The sequence below is a fragment of the Miniopterus schreibersii genome, assembly GCF_964146895.1.
Source record: "Miniopterus schreibersii genome assembly, chromosome: 19".
Taxonomy (NCBI): domain Eukaryota; kingdom Metazoa; phylum Chordata; class Mammalia; order Chiroptera; family Miniopteridae; genus Miniopterus; species Miniopterus schreibersii.
This window is the reverse complement of record NC_138119.1, coordinates 6,586,012-6,603,543: the sequence shown is the minus strand read 5'-3', so window position 1 is coordinate 6,603,543 and position 17,532 is coordinate 6,586,012. Positions and strand designations below refer to the sequence as shown.

At 40.4% G+C, this 17,532-nt stretch overlaps 2 protein-coding genes across 6 annotated transcripts in view; one reads left to right on the top strand and one right to left on the bottom strand.

The window, feature by feature from the left end:
- The window catches only part of CTTNBP2NL (CTTNBP2 N-terminal like), a 41,948-nt gene that overhangs the window by 6,993 nt on the left and 17,423 nt on the right, over positions 1-17,532 (bottom strand). For all 3 annotated transcript variants that reach the window (XM_081121290.1, XM_081121289.1, XM_081121291.1), the window contains one exon: positions 151-381. In XM_081121290.1, coding sequence (XP_080977416.1) covers positions 151-381 — 231 coding nt within the window. The remainder of the gene's footprint in view (positions 1-150; positions 382-17,532) is intronic.
- ST7L (suppression of tumorigenicity 7 like) overlaps positions 1-17,532 on the top strand; it is a 124,495-nt gene that overhangs the window by 94,710 nt on the left and 12,253 nt on the right. For 2 of the 3 annotated variants that reach the window (XR_013997705.1, XR_013997706.1), the window contains exon 16: positions 2,934-3,020. The gene's annotated coding sequence lies outside the window, so the exon portion shown is untranslated. Of the gene's footprint in view, positions 1-2,933; positions 3,344-17,532 lie in introns of those variants that run through there. The other variant, XM_081121292.1, reaches the window with a different exon arrangement.

Below are 17,532 nucleotides of genomic sequence, written 5' to 3'. Positions count from 1 at the left end.
CCTGGCTCCTCGGTGAGCCGAGGGGCTGTTTGAGACCTGTGGAACCTCTGACTGACTGACTGTGAAAACTGGCAGCTGACAAGGAGTGTCAGGCATTATTTATAAAGTCTCCCCAAGAGCTACGTGGCCCGCGTCGGCAGGCGAGCCCACCTTGCGGTGCCGGCTCTCGGCGGCAGCCAGCTGGGACAGCATCCGCTCCTGCATGTTCCTGCACTGCTTCATCACCGCCCTGAGGATGGACAGGGGGCTGGCGCACACTGGCTGCTTTTCGCCTTCCTGCTTTTCCTTCAGCGTTTCAAAGTCTCTCTGCAGCGCCATCAGGGGATCGCTGATGTTGTATTTCCCATAGCGTTCTTCGATGAACGTATCTCTGTGTTGGGCCTGGAAGAGAAAACAATTGCATTTTGCTTTTGAAAACGATTGAAGAGGGGAATTTGCTAGCAGTTATACATTAAAGGTGGTGGGTTAGTTTGAATATAACCTGCCTACAAATCAGATGGGGCCACCTAGATGTAGAAACGACATCAGAATGGGGGCACAGTATAATAGTAACGAGGTCAAATACTTATAAAGAGCTAACTACGTATCAGACACTGTTCTCAGCATTTATATTAACATTAACTTATTTAAATTTTACAACCCTATCAGGTAGTGATATCACCTCCATTTTGTAGCTGAGAAAACTATTACGGAGAGGTCAGGTAACCTGCTCCAGGTTCCTCATCTAGCAAGTAGTCAGACGGGGATTTAAACCCAGGCAGCCTGAATCTAAAGTCTGTGCCCTTAAGCCCCACACTCACTGCCTCTGCTTATGATGCTTATATTACCCACAGATTATAGCACTTGCATTTCTAAAATATGCCAAGCATGAAAACTGTGAGTTGACATATTTGGAGACTTATCAAGGTGGCTGTAGATAAGTAAAGCATGCTAAGAATGGTTCACATTATAACCCAGGAATCCCTGTGATTTGTACATACGGAACCTCACCCAGTTGGTGGGTCAAGAGGGCAGAGATACTTGCAACTAGAGGTGCAGACAAATCCCTCCTACCTGCTGCCAAACCCCACCCCCTCTTTAGTCTCTGCTACAGGTGGCTCAGCCGCTACCTTCCATCCTCTCTGCGCCTGCAGGGGTGGTGAGCTTTCAGGATGAGAGAGGAGCAGGGAGTGCAGGCTGGTGCTTGGAGTCTGGTCTCGGCCTTTGGGCCTGGGTGTCCAGTTGGGTCTAAGGATCAGGAAGGGAGTGGAAAGATATTCTCAAGCCTCCTGCTTCTCTCATTTCTGATGGGAAGGGCCTGAAGTACTACTTCATAGGAGCATCACCATATACTATGTGCAGGCGGACAGAGCGACCTTAGCAATTACTTTACCACACAGACATTAAAGTTTCCTGAGACATTTTTACAAAAAGTGTTAACATAGCATTGAAAAAACTTTCTCAAAAATCACAGCAAAGTACCATATTAATTTAAACTTTCAAATCTAGTTAAGAAAGTTACTGTCACTTATCAATTAAAAGTTTTCATCAGGAGCTATATTTTCTTATAACTACCATTCACAAATAGGAACCCATTTGAAAGGGAAATTCACAATTCAATGGCTATGCTTAAAACAAACAAACAACCCTAATGAAATAAAGCATGGGGTTTCTTTAACAAAGAAGTTTCAGTGCTGAAAATCTGATGCCTCCTTTTTCCTTAAAATGTCCAAGTTCAAGACCCAGGAATCACAGCCTGTGCTACTAATTTGTGTTGGTATCAGTTTGCAAATGTTCAATGCAGAGCTAGAAGCACTGCGTTTTACTTCTGCCTTGACCGAAAGATGACATTGTTGGAGTCTCTGGAAAATGTCTGTATACTGGAAATAGGTTAAAGGGGGGAGGGACTTGAAAGACAGAGTCACAGATAGAATCCTTTTTTTTTCAGTTCCAAATTAAAAAGGAAATTTTCAGTAAAATTTCAAAATAAGCGCTGGTCCATTTAGAATGGAGAAAAGACCAATTCCTGAATTGCCTATTTATATTTTATTATATTTCAAAATCATGGTGAGAGTTAAGAAAAAGCTAGTTTTCAGTTTTTTTTTTTAATTTTAAGGACACACTTTTTAAAAAAAAAAATATCTTTAACTGATTTCACAGGGAGGAAGAGAGACAGAAAGAAACATCAATGATGAGAGAATCGTCATTAATCAGCTGCCCCCTGCACGCCCCTGACTGGGGATCGAGCCCACAACCGGGGCATGTGCCCTGACTGAGAATCAAACCACGATCTCCTGGATCCTAGGTTGATGCTCAACCGCTGAGCGACAGCTGGCTGGCAGGGCACACATTTTTTAAAAAGTTGATTTTAGCAAGAGAGTACGAGGGAGGGAGAGAGAGAAACATTAACATGAGAGTGAAATATCAGTTGCTTCCCACATGTGCCCCCAACCAGGGATTGAATTTGCAACCTGGGTATGTGCCCTGACCAGGAATCGAACCCAAGACCTTTCAGTGTATGGGAGACACTTCAATTGAGCCACACTGGCCAGGGCTTCAGTTACATTTTAAAAAGCAATAGTGTCAAACAATCCAGGACTCATCAATGTTTTCCTTTCACCAAGAACATGTTTCTTTATGTTCAAGTATAAAGAGATGAGATTGATAACCTAGGATTCAATGAAAGTATCTTCTATTTATAGCTATTAATGTCCTAAGGCAAATCCATGGTTAAAAAAATGCTTGGACAAAGTAAGTAAGAGGGGAAAAAAGACTTCAAGAAGTTGAAATTCCACTTTTCTGTCTCATTTTTTATTCATGGTTACCATTTCTGCGTGATTAGCGATGGCAAAGGAATGATTATTGGTACTGAAATTGGTTTAGTAGGGCAACTGCCCTGCCCCCCACAAAAATACCCCGTAAACCTGAATATTTTTATGACCTTTCTTTTTCAGGACACCATGGAGAAAGAGGGACGAGAGCAGCAGCTGGGGATATAACTCAGGACCTTGACGTTAGATCTGCTGAAAACCGTCTCTCAGGTTTGAGCATATAGTTAACTAATCCTGAAAAATATGACTTTTTAAACCCACACTGTTATTACCCTGTATAATTAATAAGCACCATGAGTTATGAGTAGTGGATGAGGAGCTTGTTTGGTGAGGTCCCAGACCTCTGAGACAGTTGTTAAGCTGTCTGTTTTCTCTTGAAGTCTCACAGTAATTCCACAATCACTTGCACAGTAATTACAAGTTGTACAAAATTGGTGGCTTTGCACATAAATGAAAAGAATCTGCGGAATAATTTTAAAAAGCCTCCTTGTCACAAAACAGTTCATTTAAATACATTCTAATATGGGAAAAGGGAATTCGAGGTCTGCATTTATTATACCAAACACTGGATCGGAAAATGGGAGACAGAATACAGTATTTTTCAGCCAACTTAGCCTCAGTCAGGTGAGTTGTATGGATGACCAGTTTAATAGCACAAATAATGACAATGACAATAACCAAAAACTGGTGTTAAGAATTGAAGAACAGAAGAGCTTTGCCAGAGGGGGCCATTGATTATCTATTCCCGCATAACAAACTACCCCAACATTCAGCAGCTTAAACAGTAAATGCTTTTTTTCTCATAGTTTCTGAAGGTCAGGAATCTGGGAGGGGCTGGGCTGGGTGGTTCTGGCTCAGGGTCTCAGGAGGTTGCAGTCCAGCCACTCACTGGCCAGCACTGCAATCATCAGAAGGTAGACTAGGGCTGCTGGGTCCACTTCCAAGCTTACTCGTGTGGCTCTAGGCAGAGGCCTTGGTTCCTTGCGTGTTCTGGTGCCCCACAGAGTAAGTGATGAGAGAGAGAGAGAAACACCAAGACGGAAGCCCCAGTGTCATTTATAACAATCTTACAGTGACACACCATCACTTCTGAAGTACTCTGTTGGTCACACAGACCAACCCTGGTAAATGTGAGAGGACCACATACATAAAGGTGTGACTATCAGGAGGTGGGGTCATTGGGGGCCACCTTGAAGGCCTGGCTGCCACAGATGAGTGACTCAATATGCTACCACTATTTATATCTCAGGTGAAAATTTGGTAAAAACTGTCAAGGCTGAGTTTTAACACTTTAATGGTATTTCAGCTATTTTATTAGAAAATTATAAATGATCTTGGGGAAGCAATTCGGTTATACAGCTGAAACCAATCAATTTCTTGTAATTTCATCATTTTCACTTCAGCGACAACATATGCTTTAATTGCACAGAAATTCCTACATTGTCTGAAAACATAATGCTCTTTAATTTCAGACAACAGGGAAATAATGGGCTGGTTAGACAGATTCGATTACATAGGGTGTTACTACAGCAGCAAAACACACTCGTCGTCCAGTACTCATTTACTTTTACTGTCCCCGCTGAATGAAACACCACTACGAGAGCTTCACATAAACCACATAATACCCTTGGTGTCTGCCATGCTTGCTCTCCAAAACTGTCAGCTTTGCTATGACAAACTCCAAAAAGAAACATGAAGCAGTCCCATTATTATTTATACTGTTATAGGAAATTAATCTCTATTTTAAAATTTTTTTAAAAAAGTAGGAATTATATAACTTAAAAAATATATATTTATTGATGTTGTTCCACTTATTTATACATTCACTGACTGATGGGGGATTGAAACTGCAAACCTTGGCCTATCAGGATGACGCTTTTACCAACTGAGTACCCAGCCAGGGCAGTTAATCTCTTTATTCTGTGGACAACAATCACCAACAGGAAAAGTGGTTCCACGTCTAAAGGTGAAGAAATTAGGTCCATTTACTTGGGATTTATATTCAAATGTAAGGCTTCATTTTCAAGACTCAGGCTGCTACCATAACTGGATTAGAATGTATCTTTGCCATTTACTGCAAATTCTGAAGTGATACTTTAAAAAGTAATCAGCAATATAAACTGTGTGTCTTTAAAAGTATCTGAGTAGCTCTATGTAAGAGATCAGAAAGACAAAAGAGCATGATTCCAAGATGGTTTTGTTAATGGCACCAAAGGCATGTTCAAAGGAATCCTTTTCACACACAAGCTGAATCTATTAATGTTCAAATAATTTAGATCCTGGAGTTCTTGATAAACTATAAATAGAGCTGCCTGAACAGGAAATAAAGCAACCGTTCTGGATAAAAATGATATCATTACAAGGATACCTTTTGTTCTGGAAATTCCTTCTCACTTGCTGATTTTAATGTTTTACATTGATAAAATAGGATTGCACCTCACTTAAAGTGAACTTTAATATTTGAAAAATGGTACAAAATTTAACATGGGAGTAAAAAGCGAATATTTTCATGATTTCACAAGTATTTCTAATATGTTACTGAAAGTCAGTGCTCCTTCCACTTACCCATAAACGCTATATTCTCAAATCTAGCCTTTTTAATGTGTTTATCTATTTAATAAGTTTGGCTCTAGAATCCAAAAGAATTGGGATTGGATCTTGGCTCTACTACTTTCTATCTGTGTTACCTTTAGCAATTCCATTACCTTCTCTGTGCTTCTGATTCCTCATCTGTAAAATGAGAGCAACAATCTACCTACAGAATTGTTATAAAAATTAAATGAGTAGTGTAAAATGCTTCCTGTAGTACCTGGCACACAGTTAACACTATTATTTAATAACCAAGTTTAGAATATAGGTTTTTCCTTTATTTTAGACCCAATGATGAAACTCACCCCTGCAGATGTAAGATTCTGTAAAATTGGATCAAGGCACGAAATCTTCATTTAAAAAGCAAAATAAAATCCACCAATTCCCAGATAACTCCAAAGTAATACATCACTAAAAATATTTCGGGAACCTGGATAAACCAATAGCTACCTATTCATTTAGCAGTCAGTCCCGAACAGCTGTGTGACATTCTACACAATGTGCTCATTTATCTCTTGCATTACGAGTAAACATTTCCCATTTACCTTTTTTCTTCCTGCCTAAACTACAAGCAACTTGAAAAGCACTCCTCGTACCTATTCCTTCTTCCTGCATCTTTTATTTTGCCTGATGCCCAAGACACTTCACAGATGCTCACTTTTCAGCCTCTTTCCTGATGTCTCAGCCTCTCCTTACTCTCATCATTTTTATTAGGTATATTTCGCTGTTAGTAAAATCTATGATTTACTTAATATAATCACGTAAGGTAACATCAATTTATACATTCAGCAGTGACTGAATAGAATGAGCTTCAGAGATTCCTTTTGGAGTCGGTTTGCATCCACAGATATTTCTAAAAGCAATTATTTACATAAGAACAGATGATCATTTATTATTATTTGACTCGAATACACGAAATTCTTTGGAAGTTTAGTACAAATAGCTACAAGTGTGGTGCTTCTAGCTAGTGGGGTGCTTGTTGATAGAAAGAGAATGTGGGTAAACAGCATGATGTGGCTACTTCAACACTCAAATTCCAAAGAGCCCTGTGGAAACTTCTGGTAAAATGTGTTGAGGGTTTTTTGGTCTATTTTTTTCTGTATATGTGGTTGAAAAAAGTTACATAGACTCTGTGGACTGGGTCTACAGCTTTTTGAGGTGGGAAAAAATGTGTAAGGGATTCAACTAGTCCTGAACAAATTAATGCTCTCCACATAAATTAAGGATTTTAAGTACAATTTTTAATGACGCATTAGGTCCTAACCTCTCTTATTCAGGAGACAACATGTCTCTTAAAATGAGAGTTGACACCTGCCTTATCTAGTTTTCACTATGTGTCCCCGCCAAATGAAAAACAATAGAATAGAATGAAGAACTCAAAAGTCTGACTCCTGAATCTATGATTTTAAACAGTTTAAGCCATAACAAATATGTAAAAACTAAAAGTAACAGGGATCATCAGTATAATTATTTTAAACTAACAAATGTGATAAAAGTCTGCAAACTAGAAGTTCAGCCTAACATCAAATATACAACATAAACAAACCAACAAATCAAAACCTCTCTGTGTTATCAGGGTTAGACAACCACTGCTGAAGTCAGGGAAAATTTTCTGGACTATGGATGACCCACAGGGCACATCCTTTGGATGCTTCTGCTGAACACTCAACTTGCTAGGTACTAAGTATGCTAAATGACACAGGCGAGGACCTGGAGATGTGATTTGACTAAAGTAAGATTCTGTCCTCTGCTCCCAAGGAGCTGAACAGTTATTTGCCAGATGAGTTTAAGGCCTAACAGCAGAAATAAACAAGTTGGCTTTGCTTGGTAAATGTTTTCGAAACAGTATCATTCATGTTTAGAGGAACACCAAGTACAGTTTGTTTGGTCAGAACTTTCTAAGCTTCAGATCTTACACTCATAAGGAAAAGGAAGGAAAAGGCCAGCCCTGGAAGTGGGCGGGCTCTGGCAGATAAATGGGACTATCAGCAATTTAATGAATCACAGGAAACACCACAAGGCTGGGGGGCACACAGTCCACACCATCTCTGAAGTCCATAGAGAGACCCAGCCTGCAGCCTGCAGCTGTGTGTGATACTTGGAGTAACTACAACCTGAAAAACCTCCTTTACCAGTGACGTGCGCAGGCTCTTTCGCTCACTAAGTAGTAACAGCACAGAAACGAACCTCAAGATTAAAATATTACAAAGAGCTCACAGTAAAATGTGAAGGGATATCTTCCTCCCCCATCAGGATTCTGTGGAGGGAGATGTGTAATTGTGGGATGGGTCTTGACTCTAAACATTTGTTTCAAGCAAGATCCCTCCATTACAAATAGCCTGATACTTCAACAAAACATGGCAGGAAACAGGCTATTCAAATGTGAGGTCCTGGGAGGAGGGTCCCTTGCTTGGCTGAGAAGAAGTGTTCACATTCAGGTTTTTAAGTAACCAGGAGCAAGGAGTCAGCAGGGTAGAGGGGGTGCAGGGCTACACAGAGACAGGGTAGAGTGAAAACAGAGGACCCGTGTGGTTTGGACAGCCACACCACAGCGACAGCGAGAGCGAGATGTCAGGGCAGGCAAACAGCAAGGCAGTGCTAATCACACCCTAAAGACAAACGGTAGAACAGAATATCTATGACGACACAGTAACAGAACAACCCCATGTCAATTTAGAAAGCAAACAGAGAAAGGGGGAGCTGATGGAGATTGTGTGAAAGCCTAAAACAAAAACAAACATTGGAGAGACGGGAGCAGCAAATACATTCTAAAAGACAGAGAGCAGGTATCATTTAGACAGATGCCCACTGAGGTCCTTAGCTGAATAGTCTGGGAAACAGTATTTTTTGTACATATCTAGGTAGATGAAAAAAGACAAGCAGTATTGTACTCTTCAAAAAACTACTATTTTCTCCAGTGTTCCCAAAGCTCCCATCACTAACCAGGCAGGAAACGCAGGTGACCGCATCCCAGTTAGAAAGGAAAGGACACCGAGGCAAAATGTCAGTTGAAAACTAAAATATGATCTTTGATTTTTTTTTTTGGACAAATGCAAATACATAGTGAACAAAGGTCCACATCCCAATTACTTGGTACCTTTTACTACAAACGTGGAAACAGCACAAAGCAAAGGTTTCCTGTCAGAAGAACAAACTGTTCCTTCTCAGCACAGGGTGGCAGGTAGAGAATGTCACTGAGTAAACCATCAACAACAGTAAAAGTTATGAAACTATACTACTATCGTTAAACCCCTTTTCTAAAAAATATGGACTAATAAATGGCGATCTATTTTGAGCCTCGAACACATTCAAGTTTGACTTAAAGGTCCTGTATTTATTCTTTCATATGACAAAACATTTCTTTTTTCTTTTTTTTTTTAATATATCTTTATTGATTTCATAGAGAGGAAAGGAGAGGGAGAGAGAGAGATAGAAACATCAATGATGAGAGAGTCATGGACTGGCTGCCTCCTGCACGCCCCCGACTGGGGATCAAGCCCGCAACCCGGGCATGTGCCCTGACTGGGAATCGAACCCCGATCGCCTGGATCCTGGGTCGAAGCTCAACTGCTGAGTCACGCCCAGCCGGGCGACAAAACATTTCTAAAGAACTCACTAGGTTCTAGGTACTTGGGGTGCAGAGCTGAACAAGACTGTCCCTCATGGTGCTAACATTTAGTGAAAAAAAGAAAGACAGACAGAAAACAGAGATGAAAGCCCCTATAATCTATGATGTTTATCAACATGAACGGACAGTCTCGTATCATCACTAATCCAGTGCAGCAAAGAAAAAGAGAAACCACACTAAGTGCGAGTCAATTCTATAAAATGTACTGGGTACAATAATGTGAGACGTTCTATGTATGAAGTTTCCAATCAGTAGAAACAGAGACTTCTGAACTTAACATAACCACATATTCATTTCTAGGCAGCACATTCGGTATTGAATTAGATTTAAAAAATTTTTTTAGGTTATGCATTCTTAGAACTCACTGGGCACAGCTGGCTTTCTGAGGCAGAAGCTACTCTTTGCTGTTGTCAAATGATGGGATATTACGAACTAAACGTATGAAACTGAAAACAGGAAAGATACTTTTGGAGGGTTGCAGGTCTCCTGCTATGATAATAGTTTCTTGAAAATTTAATCATGTAGCTGCTCATATGCATGTCAGCTTTATTAATGAGTCCATGACCCGTGACAGGATCTGCTAGGTATCCTGTACAAAAGCAGAATTTGAAAATAAGCGAAAAATTGACTTTTTGCTCTTTTGGGGAAAAAATCAGGGATATGGAAGTAACAAGATCATGCCCTTCCTAGGCATGCTATGCTTGTCTACACTCCTTTATATTTTAGAATTAACGCAGATTATGTGAAAAGTATAAACTACTTAGAAGTAATGACAGTTCAGCTTCCTGCTCTCCCAGTGCTCATACTATATTTCTAACAAATGGTCTGACTGTACAATAGAATTCTACACAACCATTAAAGACTGACTGGTCTTTGTGTCACATTCTCCAAGATATAGTAAGACAAATAAGACAAAGAACAGTGTGCATAGTAGAAAAAAACCGTTGCAACCAGTGAAGCCAGAAACAGGTCTCAAAAACCCTCCCTTCTTTCTCCCCTGGGCTCCCTTGGGAAGGGCAGGTGCTCCCTCAAGGGTCTGCCGGGGAGAGCAGTGAAATCCGTGAGAGGGAAGCACCCGGGTCAGTGGGGCGGGGACCTTGGCAGAAAAGAGCCAAAAGAAGAAAAAGAAGCTGGGTGTAAGTACGGCTGTTTATAAACCCCGTGTTTATGAAGAGGGCCGCGTGCTTAAGGAATTAAGCATCTCCGCTCCAATCAGAACACTGAGCCCCGTATAGAACAGCTGACTCTTTTGTTTTTAATGCTCACTCAAGGATATTTTTTCCACTGCTTTTCAGAGACAGGGAAAGGGAGGGAGAGAAACATCAATGCAGGAGAGACACATCGACGGGTTGCCTCGTGCATGAGCCCCGACCAGGGCCAGGGATGAAGCCTACAACCGAGGTCCATGCTCTTGGCCGGAATCAAACCCTGGACCTTTCAGTCCCCAGGCCGACGCTCTAACCACTGAGCAAACTGGCCAGGGCAAACAGCTAACTCTTAAAAATAATTGTCTGCTATCAGCTACTTGAGATAACACAACTTTTTATCGCTTGTCACTGTTCACATTACAAAGGTGGCATTTAGGGGCTCAAGGTACCAAAGGAATAAGCACATTCCTCATTTAAGAGACATCCTCCTGGGCTCTCTGCCTCTCATGCCTTCGGGGAAAGAAAGGAGGGATCTGCGTGTAAAATGCTACCTCCTGAAAGCACACAGCTCTCTAGGAGTTGGGGAGAGGCTTCAGAAAGATGACCAGCAGTGGGGAATTTCACTGCATTCATTCAGCCTGAAACCAAAACAAAGAGAAAGGGGAAACGGCTTATTCCTGTTATTTTGACTTCCTCCTATTGTGTCTCCCTTGCACGTGTTAGCCTTGTGATGCGGGATTAATCAGAGGTTATTTCTAGCTGCCCTCATAAAAAGGAAAGAAAGGAAGACAAAATGCACTTGGCAAGCTGATTTTATTTATTTAAAAAAAATTTTTTTAAATGTCTTTATTGATTTCAGAGAGAGGAAAAGAGAGGGAGAGAGAGATAGAAACATCAATGATGAGTCATTGATTGGCTGCCTCCTTGCACGCCCCCAACTGGGGATCAAGCCCACAACCCGGACATGTGCGCTGACCAGGTATCGAACGGCGATCTCCTGGATCCCAGGTCAATGCTCAACCGCTGAGCCATGCCCAGCTGGGCTGGCAAGCTGATTTTAAAATTTATATGGAAACATCAAGGACCATGAACAACCAAAACAACTTTAAAAAACAACACAACTTGCACTGGCCGGGTAGCTCAGTTGGTTAGAGGGATGTCCCGATAAGCCAAGGTTTTGGGTCAATTCTGGTCAGGGTGCATACAAGAATCAGTCAATGATGCATGAATAAGTGGGACAGCAAATTAACACCTCTCTCTCTCAAATCAATAAATTTAAAGCAACAACACAAGTTGGAGGATTAACACTACCTGCTTTTAATACTCTAAGGCCGCAGTAATTAAGACAATGCAGTACGCGCATCAAGAAAGACAAATAGATCAATGGAACAGACAGAGATTCCAGAAATAAACCCACAAATTCACGAGACACTGATTGTGACGAAGGTGCCAAGGCCAGTCTACAGAGGAAGACAGTCATTTCAACAAATGGTGCTAGAACAGTTGAATATCCATATGCAAAGGGGAAAAAAGGACTTTGATCCACATGTTGTACCCTCTTAACAAAATTAACTGAGATTGTATCATTGACCTAAGTGTAAAAGTTAAAGCTATAAAATTAGAGAAAAGAACAGGAGAGGACTTTCTGACCTTGGTTTAGGTAAAGATTTCTTACACGTGACACTGAAAGCAAAATCCATAAGAGAAATATTAATAAACTGGATGTCATCCCAATGAAAACCTTATGCTCATCAGAAGATACCACTGAGAATGAAATGACAAGCCGTAGGCTGGGGGGAAAGGCGTGAATCTAATAAAGGACATACATCCAGAGATAGGAGGAATGCTCAAAAATTAATGAGAAAGCAAGTAATTTTTTAAAGCAGTTTAAAAAACGGGCAAAAGATTTGAACAAACACTTCAGCAAAGAGGACACCACGGATGGGAAAGAATTACATGAAAGCTGCTCAGCATTGTTCATCAATAGGGAGCTACAAATAAAACTGCAATAAATATGATACACCTATTAGGGGCTAAAATGAAAGGACTGGCCATGCCAAGTGTTGGTGAGGATGTGGAGCAACTGGAGCTCTTATACATGCTGGTGGGAATGTGAAATGGTACACCACTTTGGGAAACAGTTTGGCAGTTTCTTAAAAAGTTAAACATGCATCTACCATACAGTATAGCCACTCCACTCCTAGGCCTTTATCCAAAAGAAATGAAAGCACATGTCCACATAAAGCCTGGTATATGAATGTTCAGAGCAGCTATATTTTTAAAAGTCTCAAACTGGAAGCAATAAAAATGTTCATCAACAGATGAACAGATAAAACAGACTATGGTACATCCATACACTGGACCACTACTCGGTAATAAAAGGAAGGTATACAACATTACAAGGGCACATTCTTGTATGTGCCCTGACCAGGGATTGAACCCAAAAAGGAATGAATACAATATTAATACAATAGGATGGGTGGATGTCACGATAATTATACTGAGTGATGGATCTGTTCATTATCTTGATTGTAGTAACAGTTTCACGGGGAATACATATATCATCAAAACATCAATTTGTACTTGTTAATTACATGCAGCTTGCTGTATATCAATTAAACCTCATTAAAGCTGTTCTAAAAAAAAAACCCAAAATATAAAACAATGCCAAATCAAACACAGAGAAATAAAAAGTCAATGGAAAAAAATCAGTTCTAAAAAGGCTTCCACACTGTCCCTGTATTTCCTGTTTTCATTATAAAGAGAGAGGGTAATATAACATGACATGTGTTTCATGCCCCAGAGTGCACCCGTAACCCTGCCAGCTGTCTCACAAGACCTGCTTTTGGTTGTGGGGGGAGGGGATGGATCAACCCCAAACCATCAATTCCCATAAAAACAAGCTAACACAAAAGCCCTGCTGATTAACGGAGATTTAAAGATTCACCTTTCTTATGGACAGGCAATTACAGCATTAGGGAACACAGTATGCTTTAAGGAATGTACCCTGTTCCTATGTGGATGGACTTTAAAACCTATGTCCTAATAATAATAACTCACAGTAAACGAGCGCTGAGCACCCTGATCAGCATTTTGCTACCTCATTTGATCCTCACAATGACCATACAAATTTACAGATGAAGCTTCCAGGGTCAATAAGTGGTCTAAGATCACCACAACTAAATGGCAGAGCTTAAACCTAGGTTGGCCTGATTTGAAAGCTCATGCTCTTAACAGCCACACTTACATGAATGTTCTAGCTGATCATTTTGTAGAGGGCCTAGTAATTATTTTTATGTGTCTTTTTTGAAAAGCTAGGATTTCACCTATGGACTTGACTCAGAGAGAGCAGGAATAAAAAAAAAATCAGCCATTTCAACTATAACAAACATTAAAATATGGCCCAAAATGACCACTGATTCCCTTCTAAACCATATTTCATTGTAAAGGTTATGAATATAAATCTTAAACCTTTTAATTCAATTTCCTAAATAAAGTTTGTTTGCTTCCTAATTTTCCAATTCTTTTATCCAGGCAGAAATTGGACTTCTCTCAGTTTTAGCTTTTACGTTCATGTGATCTTTATCAAAGATCTAAATTACCTACCCCAATCCTAAAAGTTCTTCCAAAAAATCAACTATCAAAATGAGATCATTTTTGGCCAAGGAACAATGTTAGGTCCAGGCTTATCAGTGCTGAAGAATGCATCCACTGTGAGCCCACTCAAGTACATTCTGATTTTTTTCTTTAACGCAAACACTCTTGACAGGCTTACTAATATAGGACAATGTATGCTGATTGCTAAATTCAATTTTACCTTCCTCATCTCAGCCCAGGCTTTATGACAATCTGTTTCCATAACAGGCACAAAACCATGACCAAAAGCAGATGTTCGCTCTGCTTACAGTGACTTGTATTGAGCTACAGACCTTACTAAATAACTTTTGTTTTGTTCTATATCTTTCGCACGTTATAATGATTATTTTAAGCATATTTTTAGCAAAAGTACAGGCATACCTCAGATATAGTGCAGGTTTGGTTCCAGACCACTGCAACAAAGCGAGTCACATGAATATTTGGTTTTCCAGTGCATACAAAAGTTCTGTTTAGCCCTGGCTGGTGTGGCTCAGTTGGCTGAGCATCATCCCACGCACCAAGAGGTCACTGATTCCATTCCATGTCCCAAGGCTGTGGGCTTGATCCCCAGTTAGGGAGCATGTAGGAGGCAGCCAATCAATGGTTCTCTCTCTCTCCCTTCCTTTCTCTCTAAAATCAATAACAACATATTTAAAATTGAAAAAACATGCTTACACTGTACTGTGATCTTCTAAGTGTACAATAGCGTTGTTTAAAACACAGTGTACATACCTTAATTAAAAATACATTATTGCTAACAATGCTAAGCAGCAGCTAGCTCAGCCTTCAGTGAGTTGTAATCTTTTGTGGTGGAGTTGCCCCAAACCTTCAGCTTGTAAAAAATGCATTATCTGCAAAGCACAATACTAAAGGGAAGCAAAATAAAACAAGGCGTGCCTGTAAATCATTTGTTGCTTCAACACAGACCTTATATGTAACATTTAGATTTTTTATTTTTCACCCCTGGCTGCTTAAAAAACTCAAAACAGTTGAACCAGAGTAACATTACAGTCTCACACTCCAAATATATTTCTAACTTTGTCCTGTCTGTCATGTTTTTGTCTGTAAATCTTCTTGCTTGGGGAATTCTGCAATGGCCTTAGGCCAAAAACAACAAAGTTCTACCCTAAGCTTTAAAAGTTATACCTGTTTTATGATTGAGACATCAGCAGAAAGGAATTCAAGACTCCTTAAGCTAATTCTACATGGAAGTTGTAATACTTTAACATTTATTACTGTATAAGCAATTTAAAGAATGCTTTAAAATAACACGATACTAGTAAATACAGGGTAGATGCTACTTAGTCATAGCTAAGTGTGGCTTTGCACCAGATCTAAGATGTGCAGATACACCCAATGTGGAAGATTCAAAAATGAACTATTTAATTTAACTTTCATTAGCAGCCAGATCTCCTAAGTTTTTTAAATGGCTGTTGATTAAAGTTCCCCCATCTCTTTCTGGAGTAGTCAGACCAGCTGGGAAGCCATTTCCTAGGTTTTCCTGGAGTTAGGGAGTTGAGGCATGTTTGCTAAAGTGTGTGATCCCCCCAGCCTCCCTGGGACAGTTAGTTCATCAGCAATGTGATCTGCTTTCACTGTGGAGGGGATTTCTATAGTGTTCTCAGTCATGAAAAGAAAGTGGTCAGAGGGAAAGACTTTCATAAGGAATGTTTTTCTGTGATGTAATCCCTTCTAAAACAGAAAATCACTTTATATAAAGTTCAATTAGGTCCAAATACAGTATAAATGGCCTCTGTAGAACAATTAGACTTCAAATACAGAACAGGCTGAATATTACATTATTTCCTACTGGACTCCCTTGGTACTATGCCAAACATGTCTTGGCCGTGACCAAAGAAGAAAGAAGGCTTTCCTATTTTGGGGAGAAAAAGGAACATAACTGTGGGGGCTCTGGAAGGGTAGAGTTGTAATCTGGTGCTTTGCAGAAATTTTGGAAAATGAATGAAGCTCTTATAATTACAGCTCTATAGGTAGGGTCTACTTATACACTATGGGAACTTGATAATATACTGCTGCACAAACCCAGCCCTTGCCAATGCGACCTACTATTTATTTAGCAGCAACAGCGAACCAAAAGGTTTTGTTCGGAGATGCAAGGTTGGACACTAGATTTTATGTACAGAAAAAAAATTTATTTTGAAGGTAAAAAGACAAAAAAAGATAAGCTTTTTTACTTAAACAGAAAGGAAAAACCAATCATAGCTATTTAGAACACAGGCCAAAACCTTTTCAACCCACTAAGCATGAATGAAGAAAGAATACTAGCCCTGGTCGGGTGGCTCAGCTGGTTGGAGCATCATCCCATACACCAAAAGGCTGCGGGTTCGATTCCCAGTCAGGGCACATACATAGGCCACAGGTTCTATCCCTGGTTGGGGAGTACAGGAGGCAACTGATGGATGTTTCTCTCTCACATCGATGCTCCTCTCTCTCTCTCTCAATCAATCAATCAATCAATCAATCAAAAACCAAAAACCATATCCTTGGGTGAGGATATACTAAAAGGGAGAAAATTAGTAAGCTGCCATGTTAGTCCAAGAAGCCTAACAGGCGTTTGCTGTTAAGCGACAGCTACCGAAACAATGCAGTAAATCCTGACATATTACAGAACCCAAACAAATAAAACAAAACTATTCCACAAATAAAATGAGGTTTCATTTTAACTTTTCAGAATCTGTTATGGCTGCTGCTTTTTTCCAAAGGACTGAGATAGCTCGGACCCCAGCTGCTACTATTTTATCTAACAATAGACTGTGTGGAGATGTGTCGCTTCTGGAGAGGCTATTCATTTCACCTAAACGCACAGCTTAAGCCTTAGAAGATAGCTTGATTACCTCTGAGCCGCATGCAAAGACTAAATACAGCACTTGTGCCTGACTCTGATGGTATCTTATATCCAAAGACTCCCTTAATTATAGCTCTTGCTTCTCAAGCCGCTCTTTCAACTTGTCAGAAGCTGCCTAAACTAACTAAAATTGGATTCCTGAAGAAAAAATATATTTTAGGGTAACATGTGCACCAAGCACCTAAGCATCTGTTAACGTTAAAACCAGAAGGCACACAGAAGAACAGGCTGTAAAACGTAATAATTCACAACATTCACTTTGAAACATCATGGTGATCTTTTAAAGCAACACACCACAACCGCCAACCATTCCTCTGGCCAACAGATATTTATTGAGCGTCTCTGTACCAGGCACTAGGCTGGGTGCTGAGGATATAGAGCAAACCGGACATATAAAGTTCTAGAGGTTTGGATGGTTTCTAAGGCTGAAAAGCAGAGAGAAAGTAAGGTCATCCTTTGACTTTTTCCATTAGAGGCAGCCACCCCCAAACTCCTACTCCAGTTAGGAGTTTTCGTGTTGGTCAACTGTGATATTCATGGGAAACTGCTTCTTGGGGTCCTAGTACAAGTAGCAGAAGACCCTCAGGCGAGTCTGTTTAATGCACGTGGCTACACTACTGCAGGTTTATAAATTCTGATTGCTGTTTATAATATCGTGCTTCTGGAAATGCTGAGTTCTAAAGCAGGTCACCACGAACAGAGTTCTTCTGGTTCAGCCCAGGCAGCAAGCAAAACTGCCAGTTCTAAGCTGATGACTCCTACAGCGAGGAGAGCAGGGGGTCTCAAGGAACCAGGGCACGGAAGGACGTGGGAAGATCAACAGGCATTAGTGAGGACTAGGAGCCGGCTGGAGCT